The sequence below is a fragment of the Balaenoptera borealis genome (genome assembly GCF_965194805.1).
Source record: "Balaenoptera borealis genome assembly, chromosome: 11".
NCBI lineage: Eukaryota > Metazoa > Chordata > Mammalia > Artiodactyla > Balaenopteridae > Balaenoptera > Balaenoptera borealis.
Genome location: NC_138868.1, coordinates 107,938,153 through 107,956,141, shown reverse-complemented (window position 1 = coordinate 107,956,141; position 17,989 = coordinate 107,938,153). Strand labels below are relative to the sequence as shown.

The following is a 17,989-nucleotide window of genomic DNA, read 5'->3' as shown; positions in this document are numbered from 1 at the left end:
TGGACCCAATGGGAAACAAACTTTATATTTGTATTCACCAAATTGTGGCCCAGAAAATTCAGCTCCCTCCGCCTGCCATTTTTTCCTCGTTTTGTGACTTTTATTATTCTGCTGTTCATTTTGAGTTGGTGGTATAGGAAGTCAGTGTCTAAACAAGTGTGCAGGGACTTCCCTGGTGGTCCAGTGGGAAAGAGTCAGCTTCCAATGCAGGGGACTTGGGTTTGATCCCTGGTTGGGGAACTAAGATCCCACATGCCTCGGGGCAACTAGGCCCGCATGCCACAACTACTGAGCTCTCGCGCCTCAACTAGAGAGCCCGAGTGCCACAAATTACAGAGCCCACGCACCACAACTGGAGAAGAGAAAACCTGCACTCCACAGCTAGAGAGAAGCCTGAGTGCCGCAACAAAGAGCCTGTGTGCCACAACGAAAAGATCCTGCATGCCTCAATAAAGATCCCGCATGCCTCAATAAAGATCCCGTGTGCCTGCAACTAAGATCTGACACAACCTAAATAAATAAATAAATAAATAAAATATTTTAAACAAGTGTGCAAGGGAGGGACGCGCTGGCCGAGCAGCAGCGAGTCTCGGTTGTGAACCCAGCACGTGCCTGCATTTAGCATCTGGGGGCCTCGTCCTCCTCAGGAGAACTAAGAGGACTGCCATCAGCATTTGTGATGAAGGTTCCATCCACCTAACTTGTGCCCAGAGCAGAGCAAGTATGCAATACATTGCATCATTATTCCAAATAATTTCTTCATTTTTACCTTTTTGCCCATGTGTGTAACCTTTCACAAAGCTTTTTTTTTTTTCCTTTTTGTGGTTGAAACTGTAATTTATTAAAATGCATTCATTTATTTAAAGTCTTGGGTCCTTTTCTCTCTTTTTTCAGGCACGTTGCAGAGAGGCCTTTTTGTCCTTGATGAACACTCGCGGGGTAGGCAGATGACTGTCCTTCACCCCGAGCTGCTCTAGGTGCCCAGGACGCTGTCCAGCAAGGAGAGGATGGATTCCAAAGATGAAAGCTCACACGTGTGGCCTCCAGCTGCAGAGCATGAGGAGAATGCCACACAGGTGAAGAGTGGTCTTCCAGCTGGGCCTTGACAGCAGTTTTTTAGTTGGTACAGTTTGCTGACAGCTAGAGAAATAGCAGCGCCCGTACAGTGATGAGTGGTTGGGAGGAAGCTGGCTTGCAGAACTGGTGCCGAAGGAACGGGCAGCGTTTCAGCGCTTCGGACGCTCCAGCCACATGGGTCGCTGTGACTTTGAGGAGCTACATACCACTCATGGCTTCTCTGCCTTTCCCTATCTCATTGTCATAGTGCATTTCACTGCTCCGTTTTGTTTCATGGTATTGGTGCTGAAAGCTTCAAACTGGAGGTTTTCTTTATGTTATCCTGGAAAGGGTTTTGTTTCTTCATGTGTAGTGAAGTACTAAAGGTATGCCTATAAAGTGAGTGGCTTTTCCTTTTCTTCTCAAATTCAGGATGTAAACCTCTAATTGAAAGTTGTCCCACTGAATCCACAGCTCGGGAGGTTAGTCGCTTATCCAGATGCTGCTGTAACGAGTGATCTCTGCCTTTCAAATTGCTATCCTAACCAGCCACACGTTCTTTTGACTATTCTTAGCAAAGGCGGACCTCTGCATTTTTGGTATGCATTTGAATTTTGAGAAGAGTCAGCGTTCATAGGGAGCCGTGTTTACGTGTGACCAAAGTATAAAACTCCATTTTAAAGCATTATAATATATATGTAATTTTAATTTAATTTCTGTCAAATTATCTAACCATAGTATTATTACCAAAATCAGAAAATTAACATTGAAACCTTTAAATATACACATTTTATTTAATTTAAGCAATATAACAAATTTACAATACATAAAATTGATCATCTGGTATGATTTGAAAGTCTGAGTTTGAATACTGAGCAAAAAAGTTCCAGAGATGCTTCCAGCAGAATAATTGAGAATGCTGTTTTGGTTCTCATGGAAACTATTTGGAAGGCTACTTTCATGTAGCTATATAGTTTGGTGTATTTTGTTTATAAACAAAAATGTAGTTCGTTAATAAATAGGGTCCACATTTGTGGGTAACCAGATGGTAGACGGCAGAGCTTAGCATCCTTTATTGCACCCCTCCTCCCAGTGTTCCTTCTCCCAACCAGGAATTCTGATTTAGCCGAGTACTGGGTGTTGAAGAGTTTGGCTAACTCTTAAGGAAATTTTTTTTTTTTTCTTTTTTAAGCACTGAAACTAGTTCAAGATTTTGATGTCAATGAACAAATCTAAACTCACAAAATTATTTTGCAGCACTTAAAACTGCGCAAATATCTTAGAAGCCTAAGTCTTGTATGGATGCAAACTGTATCTTCATGGACAAAGCAGATTTATGTAGAAGCTGGACTAAGCGCTTAGTATAGAAGTGGAGGTTTGTTTTACTTATGTGGTGCTTGACTGCATGGGGTCTCCAGTTTTCTTTCTGGGGATTGAATTAGCTTATGTCATCTTCGGAATCTACTATTCTCCACTGGAAAAAAACTGAAATAAAAAAGTTAGGTCTAAAGCCAAGACAGTGTAAGAGTAAGGAATCTGACCTAAGAGGGTCTAACTTCAATATCAGCACATAAACGATTTCTCTCCCAAATGTGTTCTTTGACCATCTGCTTTGTACCTTCAATATCAGATACTAGGCTGTATGCCAGCCTTCAAGAACCTCCAAAGCTAACTACTCAGAAAGCACTTTACAGAATCCAGTTTCTGCTTTAGTTCTTGGTAGATAGAAAATTATTTCCCCTGATGACAACTGAAATAGTTGTTCAAAACCCCTTAAAAGTACTTTCTTAGAATTTTTTGTATTTTTACCTAGCTGGCAAGGAAGAGTTCTGTTACGTTCACCGAGTCAGCAAACGTTTACCAGCTCGCCTCCCGAACGGCCTTGGAGTATGAAAGAATTTGTAGGAAAGAAAGTGACCTTGTTTTAATGTGTTTGCCAAAAGGCACTGTTAGTTATAAAGTAGAATTCTTATGATGTGTTGAAAGCAATTGGCTTTTGAGTCTTGACATATTTTTTCACATTACAAACAATTTGTATTTTGTAGTTCAGTAATGTTGTCAGCCAGGCATCTTCTGTCACATTTCCAGGGTCAGTGAACCACCCTGTCAGTACTCCCCGAAAGAGATACCTGCATTGGACATTTGAGGCAAAGGGAACTTTAAATCGGTTGCCTAATATTGAGCAATAAATCAGTGACAAGGTCCTCGGATCCTGTTGCCAAGTCACTAACTCAGCATAGATGAAGGCGTATCAGTTGAGTTCTCCTTTCAGTGGGGATCTTTTAGAAATGCAAGTGTGTAATGTTCTCGGTCAGTCCTGCGTCTTTGTGAGACAGGTTTTGTTCCACAAGGGTGGTTGCTACATACTTGCTGGTTATTTTTTTTTTTTTTTTTGTCCCAGGTGCATTTTGTTCCAGACGCTGGAACTGTGGCCCAGATTGTCTACACCGATGACCAGGTCCGTCCACCGCAGCAGGTGGTGTACACGGCAGATGGTTCCTCTTACGCGTCAGTGGATGGTCCGGAGCACACGCTGGTCTACATCCATCCGGTGGAAGCTGCACAGGCACGTGGAGGATGATGGTTTATAGTTTGTTTGTTAATCAGTTAATTCGCCAATTATTTAGGTTTACTCTCTGCCAGTCACTGTGCTATTTGCTGGTGATGCAGGAAATATTCATATAAGATTTATGCTCTCAAGGAGCTTATAACCACCTGGGCAGAGGAAGATATGGTTTATTTATTTAAATTAAATGTAATAAGGAGTTAGAGCACTAACCTCGAATGAGTTCTTTCCCCAACTGACTATTGATATTGATTTTTTTTTTAAATTATAGATTTATTTATTTTTGGCTGCGTTGGGTCTTCATTGCTGCGCCTGGGCTTTCTCTAGTTGCAGCCAGCAAGGGCTACTCTGTGTTGTGGTGCGTGGGCTTCTCATTGCAGTGGCTTCTCTTGCTGTGGAGCACGGGCTCTAGGTGCTTGGGCTTCAGTAGTTGTGGCTCATGGGCTCAGTAGTTATGGCTCGTGGGCTCTAGAGCCCAGGCTCAGTAGTTGTGGCGCACGGGCTCAGTTGCTCCGCGGCATGTGGGATCTTCCTGGACCAGGGCTCGAACCTGTGTCCCCTGCATTGGCAGGTGGATTCTTAACCATTGCGCCACCAGGGAAGTTCCTGATTGATTTTATTAACAAGATTATCAGCTTTTACTTTTCCTAAGGTATCAACAACCAGGCCATACATGGTTACTTAATCAAGACAGATCAGTGAAAACATGCAGATTATTTCAGTTAAACGAGGGATCCTACTAGCTTATTAACCGCTATTTACTAATAACTTACTGATGTGTAGAACTGTAATAGAAGCGCAGGTAAAAACTGTACAATTACAGCTACTTTCATTTTTTTGCCAGTGACTCTGAATATTAGTTTCCAAATGCATGACACGAATATTCCCCAATATATAAATGTTAGTTTGTATGGGACTTCCCTGGTGGTCCAGTGGGTAAGACTCCACGCTCTCAATGCAGGGGGCCCGGGTTCGATCCCTGGTCAGGGAACTAGATCCCGCATGCATGCTGCAACTAAGAGTCCGCATGCTGCAACTGAAAAGATCCCGTGTGCCACAACTAAGACCTGGCGCAGCCAAAATAAATAAATATTAAAAAAAAAACAATGTTAGTTTGTATTGTTAGCACTTTACAGTGTACAAAGCACTTTTCAACATATTAAAAGAGAAATCAGTTCCATGGTTTATAGTAGGATCCTGGTAATAAAAATTTGCCCTCATGCAATATTTAATCAAGAGACTCAAATCACTCCCAAGAAAACATGGGACCCACCTAATAAATACCTTTCAAATCCACATAAAGATGAAATTGCCTAATAGTCAGATGGTACTTTTGGAATGTCCCTTCTTTGTTTTAGCCCCCTAGCTGTATTAAAATAAGTGCATGTAGATTATGTGAAGAATGTCCTGTGACCAACTTTTGGTTCATTACTGTGTTACTAAATGTCTGAATTATGATAATTTTTTTTATTGTCAAATATAAGAAATCTGACACTGGCTGAAATTCTCTTTTACAGTTCTCTGGAATCAACACTTAACCTTAGTTCTTATGCCCATAGGTTTGCTAAAGCCTCAGGCAAATTAAAGTCTCTCGGAAAGAATACTTTTCTGGACTGGAGATTTTCTGTGATACCCTGGCTAAGATCATTTTGAAGATTTTCCTTCTTTATTTATCTTTGCTGCACCATGACCCAAATTATGTGTTTATAATCAGAACTTTTTTTTTTTTTTAAGTTTTTTAATTTATTGATTGATTGATTGCTTGATTGCTATGTTGGGTCTTCGTTTCTGTGCTAGGGCTTTCTCTAGTTGCGGCAAGCGGGGGCCACTCTTCATCGCAGTGCGCGGGCCTCTCACTATCGTGGCCTCTCTTGTTGCGGAGCACAGGCTCCAGACACACAGGCTCAGTAGTTGTGGCTCACGGGTCTAGTTGCTCCGCGGCATGTGGGATCTTCCCAGACCAGGGCGCGAACCCGTGTCCCCTGCATTAGCAGGCAGATTCTCAACCACTGCGCCACCAGGGAAGCCCCTATAATCAGAACTTTTAAAATTATGATTTTACTGGCTTTTATCCAAAAAAGAATCCGTGGAACATTAAATTCAATTTATTTTCCTTCTACTTCTCTTGTGATAATGAGTGTGCATTTATATTTGAAAGAGTTGTAATCCTTGGGTATACAGTACTCTTCTATTTGCCGGTGTATCTCCAACTATTTTCATTTAATTGCAAGTCTACCCCTGTGATAGAGTGTTACGTGTTGAATGCATGCCCCCTTGTTCATGGCATGCCTTTTTAATTAACTGTGACATTCAGTCTCAGGAGAGGCTTTGCTTTAGAGTAAACTCCTGAAGTATGAAGTATGTTAGCCAATAGAGATGGTTAGCTTTTACAATCTCTTTGGAGCCATCTGAATGAAAGGCTTTAGCAACATGTAAGATGACTATCTTTATCTTCTTTGTTAATGAAAGATTATTACTAGCTATTTGGTAGTTAACTCTCAGGAATTGGTGCTTAGCAGTAGTATAATTTTTCCTGTGTAGATGAGCTGTCTAACGATCTATTGATAAGTTTTTGTTGTTGTTTGTTTAGACGCTGTTTACAGACCCAGGCCAGGTAGCTTATGTCCAACAGGATGCTACAGCTCAACAGGTAATGCGTTGCTTTTTTGCCTTTTTGTTGATTGTGGATAATACTGAAGTTACCCTTCCCTGGAATGCCCCCAACCCTCTGTACTGTGCATTCTCTGGATGTCTATTTCTCATGTGTTTAGAATATTCTCAATGTCCGTTAATGAAAACAAAGCAGAACATGACACTAACACACTCCAACCAGTATATATTGCAATAGCGTGGTAATAAAAAAATGATTTGTCAGGGAAATTTAAGCATTAAATTAAAATAAGCATATGAACTGGATATTGGTTCAAGTTCCAAAGAGTAATCCTGAGTTTCAAAAGTGTCTATGGAAACTGGGAAACACTTTAGTACTTGGTCTTTTTTTTAAATTATTGAATTATAGCTGATATACAATGTTGTGTTAGTTTCTGGTGTACAGCAAAGTGATTCAGTTATATATATAATATATAATATATATATTCTTTTTTCATATTCTTTTCCATTATGGTTTATTACAGGATATTGAATATAGTTCCATGTGCTATACAGTAGGACCTTGTTGTTTATCTATTTTATATATAGTAGTTTGTATCTGCTAATCCCAAACTTCTAATTTATCTCTCCCTCTCCTTTCCCCTTTGGTAACCGTAAGTTTGTTCTCTATGTTTGTGTATCTGTTTCTGTTTTGTAAATAAGTTCATTTGTATCATATTTTAGATTCCACATACAAGTGATATCATATGATATTTGTCTTTCTCTTTCTGACTTACTTAGTATGACAATCTATTTTTAAATATTAGGGAAAAATTCCTGCTTAAATTACATATATATTTAGTGGCAACCTTCCTCATTCTACTTTCAGAGAATTGAGGTTCTTCTTGGTTTTCTTTCCTTTTATCTATATTTCTAATATGTCCTACTTGACTTTGAGGGACTTCTTCGTTATTTTCCTCCAGGTTGCAAAAGTGATAAGGAAGGTGCAGAAGCTAGATATTGTCAGTCTTACCCTCAAGGGAATGTGAATCCAAATAGTTTTATTTTCATATTGGCTAGTATGACTGTTATTTAGCTATACCACTGAGTGTCATGAGTAATTATCAAGTAAATTCTCATTAGTAAGCACTTTCTGCTTTTAACATTTTTTAGTAGGTGATTTGGAAACTTGCGTTTTAAAATTTGGAAAATGAACAGTAATTGTGTTGATATTATTTATGAAATCTAGCGAGAATTAGGAGTCTTCCTAATATCAGTCATGGTTGAATTTATTCCTGATTGGTAGTGACCTACAATTTTGTGGGTCTGCCATCTTGAATGAGAACTTGTCTTAGCCCATCTGGGCCGCTATAACAGAGTGCCATACACTGGGTGGCTTACAAGCAACAGAAACTTATTTCTCACAGTTCTGGAGGCTGGGAAGTCCAAGACCAAGGTGCCAATAGATTTGTTATCTGGTGAGAGCCCTCTTCCTGTTCACAGATGGCTGTGCCCTCACATGGCAGAAGGGGTGAGGCTGCTCTCTGGGGTCTTGTATAAGGGCACTAATCCCATTCATGGGGGCTCTACCCTCATGACCTAATCACCTCTCAGAGGCCCCACCTCCTAACACCGTCACAATGGGGATTAGGTTTTGACATATGTATAAACTTCGGGGAGACAAAAATGTTCTGTAGCAGAGTTACTATTTTATTTTAGTAATTTTGTACTAATTAAGTTTACACTTGATAAAATAAATCATGTCCATTTCTGTGAATATTTATTGATTCCACCAAGCAAGCAATGGATAGATTTATTTCATTTTTACAACTTGGCAGGAGAAAAATAAAATTAAATGCCTTTGTGTTTCATAGATGATTAATTCATTCACTAATATTTGGAGTAATGTTTTTTTTTTCATAAAAAGTTGAAGTAATACAAAACAAACGAGAAGTACATTAAAAAGCCCAAACAAACAAATTCTGCCCAGGAGCATCCTCATTAATTTACAATTGGTAACTATTATTCTAGACTTCCTTCCAGATATAAAACAGACAAAGATAAACAAGCAGGGGAAAATTGTGCCCTAAATGCTGTTATTAATCTAAATACTTTAAACTTAAATTTACTTGAGTGTAGTAGAAGGAAAGCGAATGGAGGTGAACCTGAAAGATGTTGGAGTCCTCACAGTTTCCTAACCGGCCTTGGGCTCCGGTCCCCTGTGTCCTCAGCTCTTACTGTGATGACCTGACATCAGCACACTGACACTTCCTCCCCCTCCTCCCCTCCCCCACTGTTTGGTGTTAGTTGCATTATTATTGTAACTAATGTATTTATGTTCTGTTCAGTAACCACAGCTATTTAGAATTTTGCTCCATTATCTCCTGGCATTTAATTTATACAAATCTTGAGTCTAATTTTGATTATTTTCCTCATTCCTTTTCTATCTTAATGCCTGTTTGAGTCTTTCTTTATCCTTGAAGTTTTTCTTTGAAGTCTAATGACTTCACCAGCATATGAATCAGAATTCCCTAGGACAGGGTGTGTCCTTTTCATGTATAGGTTAAGACTCTGTTTCGGGAACATTTTCATCTATTAGGTTTTTGAAGATCTATTCAGTTTCATTTGATATGTTCACTTTTCCAGGAATATCAGTGTGAGTATATTGACTCTGCTTTCTATATCTAACATTCTCTCTGTGATCATTTTTATATCTATTCTTTTCCATGTTATTTGTGTAATGTCCTTTATGTCCCCCATATTTCCTTACTGTTTTTTAAACTTTCTAATTAAATTATAACATACATATGGAAAAGTGCAAAAACTTATAAGCAATAGTGCAATGATATATCACGAAGTGAACACATTCTGTAACCAACACCCAGATTAAATAATAGAACATTACCATCTCCTAAAAGCCATCCTCACGCTCTCTCCTAATCACTTCTCCTTCCCTTCTCCTCAAAGGTCACACTCTCCTGCCTGCTGGCACTGTAGACTGGTTTTCCATGGTTTTGAACTTTATATGAACAGAATACCTTAGTATGGTTTCCTTTTTGTCTTTTTTTTTTTTTTTTTTTTAATTTTTATTTTGGCCTTGCCACTCAGCTTGCGGGATCTCAGTTTCCCGATCAGGGACTGAACCCAGGCCACGGCAGTGAAAGCTCCAAATCCTAACCACTAGACCACCAGGGAAGTCCCAGTAGGTCCTTGTTGGTTATCTATTTTATATATCATAGTATCCTTGAGTTTTAAATAAAAGTTGAAAATTGTCTTCTAGGTAGAGGTTTTTTGATAGATTTATTCCTAGATATTTGGTGTCTTTTGATGGTATTGTAAATTATGGTATGATTTTTTTAAATTTTATTTTCTAAGTTCTATTTCTGATTTTCTTGATAAATAGTCAGGTTGTCTATGATTACTGACATTTTTACTTCTTTCCAATATAAGGAAAAAAATCCCAAACTGGATTTTTTCCTTCTTCCTGATATAAGCATAAAAAATCCAAAGCTGGATTTTTTCCTTCCAGTTTTATTGAGATATAATTGACATATAGCACTGTATTATAAGTTCAAGGTGTATGGCATAATGATTTGACTTACCTACATCGTGCAATGATTGCCATAATAAGTTTAGTGAACATCTGTCATCTCCAAACGTAAACAAATAGAAAAAAAATTTCTTGTTGTTGATGAGAACTCTTAGGATTTACTCTCTTAACAAGTTTCACATATAGCACACAGCAGTGTTCATTATATCTATTGTGTTGTGCATTACATCCCTAGGACTTATTTATCTTGTAACTGGAAGTTTTACCCTTTGACCACCTTCCTCCAATCCCCCCTCCCCCATCCACCACCTCTGGTAACCACAAGGAGCATCTCTTTTTCTATGAGTTTGTATGTTCGTTTTTGAAGTATAATTGACCTACAATACTGTGTTAGTTCCTGTTGCACAACATAATGATTTTTTTCTATACATTTCATACATTCCACGATGTCTAGTTATGATATGTCACCATACAAGGATATTACTCACTGACTGTATTCCCCACACTGTACATTTCATACCCATGACTCATTTATTTTGCAACTAGAAGTTTGTACCTCTTAATCTGCCTCACCTATTTCTTTCCTTCCCCCACCCTCCGATACTCTGGTAACCACCTGTTTGTTCTTTGTCTATAACTCTGTTTCTGTTTTGTTATGTTTGCTCACTTACATCTTTTATTTTTTATTTCTTCTTTTGTCCCCCCTTGGTCTGCTGGCTAGGATCTCCAATACATTATTGAACAGAGGTGGTGCTAGTAGGTTTGTAGGTTTCTCATTTTCCTTCCTGATCGCAGAGGAAAAACTTTCACTACTTTACTATTAAGAATGATGTTTAGTGCAGGATTTTCTTTTCTTTTTTTTCTTTTTTTTTTTTTTTTCTTTTCTTTTTTTTGGCTGCACTATATGTCTTGGCCTACGGATCTTAGTTCCCCGACCAGGGATCGAACCCGCGCCGTCTGCGGTGGAAGCGCAGAGTCTTAACCACTGGACTGCTGGGAAGTCCCTAGTGCAGGACTGTTACAAAAAGAACACATTGATTAAGAAAGCTCCCTTTGTTTATAGTTTTTAATGCATGTTTATTATTGATTGATGTTGATTATTACTCATGGATGTTGATTTTTATCAAATGCTCCTTTTGAATCTGTTGAGATTTTTCTCTTTACTGTTAATAAGGTGGATTATATTAATTGATATTTAAAAGTTAATCCAGCCTCGCATTCTGTAATAAACTCTATTTGATCCTTTTCATATATGTCTGGATTTGGATTTGGTCTGCTAATATTTTGTTTGGGGTTTTATATGTTTATTCAATAGTTCATTGTATTTTAACCAGTGTATTTGATATTTTTTTTCTTTTAAAGTAGCTTTCATCTTGATGATATTTTTTTCTTTTAATAACATCCTGAAAAGCTACATCATCATTTTTGTTGGCTGTATAGTATTCTATCATGGGGATGTACTATTATTTATATTCTCCATCTATTGTTTTATATGTAGGTTCTTTCTTTCTTTCTTTCTTTTTTGCTACTATAAAGAACATTCTCACAGATGTCATATCAGATTATTTCCTTAGAATAAATTCCCCAAAGAAAAATGATAGAGACTAAAGGTATTCATATTTTAAATTATTTAAGAACCAAGATTTTTGTGAAAGTGAAAAAAGTACAAATATAAAAATCAAACACTTTAAATAAAAAGTTAGACTCCTAAATTTGAATTAGAATATCAGTATGAACTCATGACTTTTTTTTCTCTTAAAAAACATGTTTTCTAGTTCTGGCCACTGAAAAGATTTAGATGAAGTCATCAGTCCAGTAGCAATGATCCTATGTGGTCTCTAAATACAGTTTTCCAATAAAAGGAATCAGGGCTACTTAGAAAAATGACAGATTCTAGCCCTGGGGCAGAAAATGTACAAGATGTGCCTGAAACATCTTGTCTTATCAGAATGCAAGGAAGCGAGTAAAAACTTCTCTTCTGGGGTCCTGGGAAGGAACTCAAGATCTAACTCGAAGGGTCCAAATGGGACAATTTGACTCATAAAAAAGGAAAAATATCTACAGTAGATTGAAACACATTAAATATATTTAAAATCCACAAGTCGTACTGATATGAAAAGAAATAACTCTTTGGTCACTCTTTGAGGCTGCTAGGGGACCACCACATTATAAGGAAAAGTGGTAAATGGCCGGAAAGAATCCAGCCTTTCCCCCCGAGTGTCCTCAGGTAAACAATCACTTGATGAGGGAAATTTCATTATAGAGGCATCTAACTAATAAAGAAAGGGGGGATGACTGGCTTAGAGTCTCACCATTTTTCATCTCCTATGATCAGAAAAAAGCTGATGAGGCACTTTGTAGTGAACGGATCCACTTACCCCTCTGAACATTGTCAATGTCATTAAAAGGAGAGAACATTCATTACAGGGTTCCTGGTGTTGTGTACCTCCTCTTGACATACAGCACTATATTTTTCCACATAAGAGGTATTCCTCCCCCAAAATTGAACCTGAATCTGATCGAGTCTCTAGATTTCACTGCCAACTAATAGGAAGCACAGTAAACAAAATGGAACAAGTTACAAGACACACAAGGATGCAGTTAGCACCATCTAGACTGCGGAAAGCAGACAAATTGCAGAGGAAAAGAAGAGAAATGGAACTTACAGATTAAAAGAGACTTCAGAGACATAGCAGTCAGATGCAGCACGTAGACCTTGTTTGGGTCCTGATTTGAACAAACCAAGTGTAAAAAAAAATTATGAGACAATTGGGGAGATCCTAGCAATAACTGGATATTTGATGATGTTAAGGAATGATTATTTTTTAGGTATGATAATAAATAAAATATAAAAGTCCTTTTCTTGTAGAAATATCCACTGAACTACTTAGAGATGAAAATATATAATGTTTGAAGTTTGCTTCAAAACAATCGAGTGAGGGGGAAAGTGGGCGGGAGAACAGTTGAAGGAAGGTGAGCTCTGAGTTGATAATTGTTGAAGCCGAGTGATGGGTACATAACATGTATTATACTATTCTCTCTATTTGATATAGGTTTGAAATTTGTCATTATAAATGGGAAAGTCATTTTGATAGGACTTTCTAAATTGCTTTTCAGATGCTGAAAAAGTTTACATTCTCACCAACAGTGTATGAGATCGCCCATTTCCACACGCCCTTGCCACATTGGGTATTTGCATTCTTTGAATATTTTGCCAATCTGATAAGCAAAGTGGTATTTTGTTGCTTTAATTTTAAGGTATCATTTTAATTAGAGGTTTTGTTGCCATGCGCACCTCAGAGGGCCCTTCATCTTCTCCAGTCTCCAGAAACAATCTGCCTGTTTATGTTTTGTACAAAAGAAAAGTTGTCCTCAGCTCTGTGAACCCGGCATTACAGGCAGGACAGCCATTGCCTTAGCATCTGTCTTTATTGCAGTTTCCTTTCAACCAGCACGGTTTTTATTTCTGGCTATAACACCTCAGTGATTATCAGTTTATTCCACGACCTGGATAGATTCTGGATAGAAAGTTAGCGTGAGGGTTTAACATAGATGATGGGTGGGGTTTTTTTTTAATCCTTAGCAAAAAGGTTCCTGTTTTTTCAATTGTCTGTAGTGGTGGCAAAATCCATTTGAAGCCTTTTTCATATACGCATTCCCTCTTCCGTAAGGAAGGCGAGGGACTCTCCAGACCTAGAAGCACAATCTCCGCTTTGTTTCTGAAAAGGAACATGTGTAGCTCCCCACACACTGAGAGGAAAATATGCTGCCCTCATAATTGGTCTCAGTAGGAACCGGGAGCATTCTGTTGTGTTTGCTGCTGTCCAGTGTAGTTTCATGTTTCACTCTCGGATAAATTGTATCCTGAAGTGCATTATGTCGTTTCAGAAATAACTACTGAGAGTGATGTTAAGTGGGAAGGAGAAAGTATACCACGAGTTTAACAAATTCCTTTTCCTCTCGCCATGCTTTATTGTGCGTGACAAAATGCACGGGCGTAAACTATTTTTATTACTAATCTTTTCCTCTAACTGAAGTTGGCACCACGGCTCCCCGCCCTGCTGTTGCCTCAGGAGCAGGTGTGTTACCTTGTTGCTCCGGTACTCACGGTGTGTGTGCTGTTTACCTTCTCCTTGAATCCACTCAAGTCCGCAGGGGCCATTGTGATGTGGTAGAAAAGCAGGGCAGAGTCAGAATGTGGATTTCATCTCTGCCACTTAGGAGCTGGGTGGTAAAGTGATCCGGCCTCAAAGGAATTTAGATACATGCCTGGCACGCAGTAAATGTCAGTTGAATTTGAATTATTAATGAAACAAATCTGTAACACATGCCTACTGTGTGTTAAGGTCCATGCCATCTGAAATACACAGTTCTCACCTACAAATGATTATCCTCCCCGCTTTCCATCCCTTTTCGACGGTCACTTGCATGATTCTGGTATATGTTCCACCTGTGCTTCAGCGTCAGTCCCTCTAGGAAGTGCTGAAGGCTTCAAGCCTTTTCTTTGCCACAGCCTTTGAGGAGAGTTCCAGCGCAGGCACGAGGAGGTTGTCGGTCTGTTTTGATGTCAGCTTTCTCAGCAGTGGCGAGAAGCCAGCAGTAACTTGCCTGACCGCAGTCTTTCTAGCAGCATCTGTTGGGGAAAAATACAGCTCAGCTTCATGGGAGTAACTCCCAATTGCTGAATCCATTCTTTCAGGTTGGCTCTGCAAAGAGATAAAGAATTTATGAGGAGTGGAGGTGGATATATGCTTTGGTTTGTTCAGTGTGTGATAACATTCATCACTAAGGCTGGCATAAACTTTGAGTGGCTTAGAGTAAAGGGTGATATCGAAGCTGCTCTCTGAGACAGCAAGTGGGAGCCGATCAGATGAGGGTGCAGAGGGGGTGGCAGATGCAGTTCTGTTGCCAGAAGTCCCTGCTCTTTTGCTTGTTGACCCCTCATGTCAGTGGGCATTTTATTGTTGTTATTGAAGTTGAAGCAGAAGCATCTCCCAGAATTTTGTCCTCCTGTCTACACTTCTAAAAGACCCTGAGCTACAGATGGAATGTCACGCAAGAGTCTGGCTCCTGGGTTAAGTGAATGCATGTTAAAACACACATGTGCTATTTGAGGTAACTGATTTTATCTGCTTTCTTCAGCCTGAGGGTTTCACATGTTGGGCAGTGACCTTTAACTGCCTTGGCAGGTCACATTCTATAGTGTTGTTTCTTTACAGAGTTTGAGAGGTTCTTAGACTTAGATGCACAACTGAGAAAGGATGTTTCTCTGAAGAGCTGCAGAATGTCATTTCCCAAAGGGCCAAATGTATTTCCACAAACTAATCTTCATTGGATACCTGCTATGTGGCCAGCAGCCTTTTAAGGTTGTAAAGGAAATACATGCTGTCACTTCGGTCCTTAAAGAACTTAACGATAATAATAATAATCTATTATTATTAATATTAAGCACTTACTAAATTCCAGACACTCTACTACTGGCCTCATATACACATTGTTCCACTTAATCCTCACAACAACCTATGAGGTATGTATTACCATGCCCATTTTACAGATAGAGAGACACAGGTTCAGAGAAGTGCGTTAACTTGACAGCATCTTAATCCAAATCTGTCTGACTCAAAAGCCTGTGGTCTGCTTGCGTGAGGTACAGTTAGAGAGGCAAGCTGGGCTCACAGGAAAATGCACACGAATTGGCAATGGAGACAAAGCTACGAGGAACAGCTAAGGTGTGACATGTCAGAACCAAGATTCTGAAAGATCTTGGCAGACTGAAAGAACAGAAAAGACAATAAAATGAAATTTACTAGAGATACATGGCCATTTAAGTAAAAATCAGCTATGTAAGTCCTGAGCAGGAGAAAAAGGGTTCAGTAGCGCTCTCTGAGTGGACAAGAGGACCCAGTGACCTGCCACTTCCAAACAGGGCAGCACTAGGACATGGCGGTCTCCAGTAAACGCTGGTGCAAGCTGACGGGGATCCGCTGAGGGGTGGATGGACACAGCAGGGCCGTGAGCGATGGGTCAGTGAATTAGGGGTTTTGGTCTTGAAGTACTGGAGAAACTGTCTTCATGTGGCACAGGGGGGGGCACTTACTCGGTGTAACTCGAGAGGGAAGTCGGGGAGGTCTCGACTCCACGGGAACATCCCTGAGCTGTTCAGAACCATCCGGGCTGCCTGGTGGGCACCGTGAGGACACGTGAAGCCCAGGCTGGACAGTGTCGCTGGGTGGGATTCTGTGACTCCAGGGGCTGCAAAAGGTCAGAGCAGAGAGCGGACGCTGTTCCCAGAGAAAGCGGGCGACGAGGGCGGGGTTTAGACAGTTGCCGAGGGAAGAGCATTCTAGGCGAGGAAAGACAAAGAAAAGGGAGTAGGCACTTGAAAACCCCTGTCTTACTTGTTGAACAGGGGGAGGGCATGGCTCGAGTATGAGTAATGGTGCTAACGGGGCAGGAGAAATGCGCTTGCATCAGAGGGATCTGAGTGGTAGATTACCCGAGGCCGCTTATTTAGGAGGTGAGGACTTTTAAGGTACCATTATTTTCTTACGGTGTATTTGGTAAAGTTGCATTAATCGAATCCATGACCCAAACCGTGTCTTATTTGCAAAAGACTTATTTCAGCATGATGATCAAAATAGGCATCTCTTTCCTTGTTACTTACAAACCTCGGCCTCTCTGAAGTGTCTGAAAGGAGAGCTGGTACCCACTGAATTTTACCAACTGCGTCTTGCACCACGTGTTCAATTTTAAAGCCACGTGGTTGAAGGTGGGTCAGATCTTTACCTGCATTATGGTGGGGCCACCTGCAAAGGCAGGAGGGTCCCCACCCCAAACCAAATTGAGGCTGATGATACCACACATGCTCCAGGAGGGTTTGGAAGGGTTTGTTCCTTTCATATTTGAAGTCTCCCGGGAGACAGGGCAGGCCCCTCATGCAGGTTTGGAAAGGCTGAGAGAGCAAGGAAGTGGGACTTGAGGTGAAGGGTGGGATCAGCACGAGAGTCCCCAGCACCTGGTCAGGGGCTTGTGGGATCTGAAACTCCTGCTGGCACCAGCGGAGCCCAGATGTTGGGCAGAAACAGCAAAAAGGAAAACAGATTCCTTATTACAGCCCATAGATGGAAATAAAAGTCATTTCTGCAGGGCCTTGAAGGGAGCTGGTGAGAAGAGTATCGCGCCAAAATCTTGTATTCTGCGTGTGTGTCCCAGCTAACCCCAAACAGGCTGTACTAACGTCACGATTAAACGTTGTCCAGGCCTCGTTGCCGGTGCACAACCAGGTGTTGCCTTCGATTGAGGGCGTGGATGGCTCGGACCCTTTGGCGACCCTGCAGAACCCCATGGCCAGGCTGGAGGCCAAGGAGGAGGAGGACGAGGAGGAGGAGGAGGATTCTGAGGAGGAGGACGAGGAAGACGGCGAAGACACAGACCTAGACGACTGGGAGCCTGACCCCCCTCGGCCCTTCGACCCACACGACTTGTGTAAGTGGCGCTGCCGCTCGGGAGCGTGTGCGGGCGCGGGGCGGGCTGGCCGCTGCCGGGGCTCCTGGTGCGGACGATGCTCCCGATCTCCGTGTCCCCCCCCGCTCCGTCCTCAGGCGGCCTGTGAAGGAGGCCCTGGCTGTCCCTAGAGTTCTGAGCGTACCGACGAGTGGACTGAAGCCCGGAGGAAGCTGGGCAGCCACAGGGGGCCGGGGCTGGGTCAGGACCGAGCCTCAGTCTCTGATCCCAGAGCTCCAGCTGCCAGACTGTGATGTTGTCCAGTCCTGGCAGATCCGGCCATTTCCGAGTCCACAAGTTCCTTTCCTGCTTTCCCTCTCTTCATACCAACCTTAAAAAATGCCTGTTATAAAAAGACGCCTGTTATAAAAAGACACCCCAGGCACCAGAGCGCTGCATCTTCTAACTCGACTAATGCTCTCCACAGTCTTGTGAGGTCAGCAGCTTTCCCAAGGTCGTGCTCAGTTGTTCAAGAGTTAGGGTTCAAACTCGGGTGTCTGATGGCTGCAGGTGCCCACGGTCAGCCGACACTACTGTCCGTCCTGCTTGCTTGGGGGAGCGGGTCCTGCTTCCACCCACCAAGCCATTGCCGCTGCCCATCAACTTCGTGCCTAGATGGCAAAGTCCTTATCTCCTCTTGTGAGTTACGAGACTCTGCAGAGCTTTGAGGGCTCACCGTATTTCCCCTGGGCCTTCCGTGTAGTGGTGGTAGGCCTGTTTGCATG

The 17,989-nt window shown here is 41.2% G+C and overlaps 1 protein-coding gene across 3 annotated transcripts in view; it reads left to right on the top strand.

Annotated features, from left to right (window-relative positions):
• The window catches only part of PRDM10 (PR/SET domain 10), a 105,166-nt gene that overhangs the window by 46,735 nt on the left and 40,442 nt on the right, over positions 1-17,989 (top strand). The window contains exons 2-6 of one of the 3 annotated variants that reach the window (XM_082343066.1): positions 895-1,076; positions 3,458-3,622; positions 6,213-6,272; positions 12,879-12,950; positions 17,021-17,246. In XM_082343066.1, coding sequence (XP_082199192.1) covers positions 1,008-1,076; positions 3,458-3,622; positions 6,213-6,272; positions 12,879-12,950; positions 17,021-17,246 — 592 coding nt within the window. In that variant the 5' untranslated portion in view covers positions 895-1,007. Of the gene's footprint in view, positions 1-894; positions 1,077-3,457; positions 3,623-5,338; positions 6,273-12,878; positions 12,996-17,020; positions 17,247-17,989 lie in introns of those variants that run through there. The other 2 variants (XM_082343065.1, XM_082343064.1) reach the window with 2 other exon arrangements.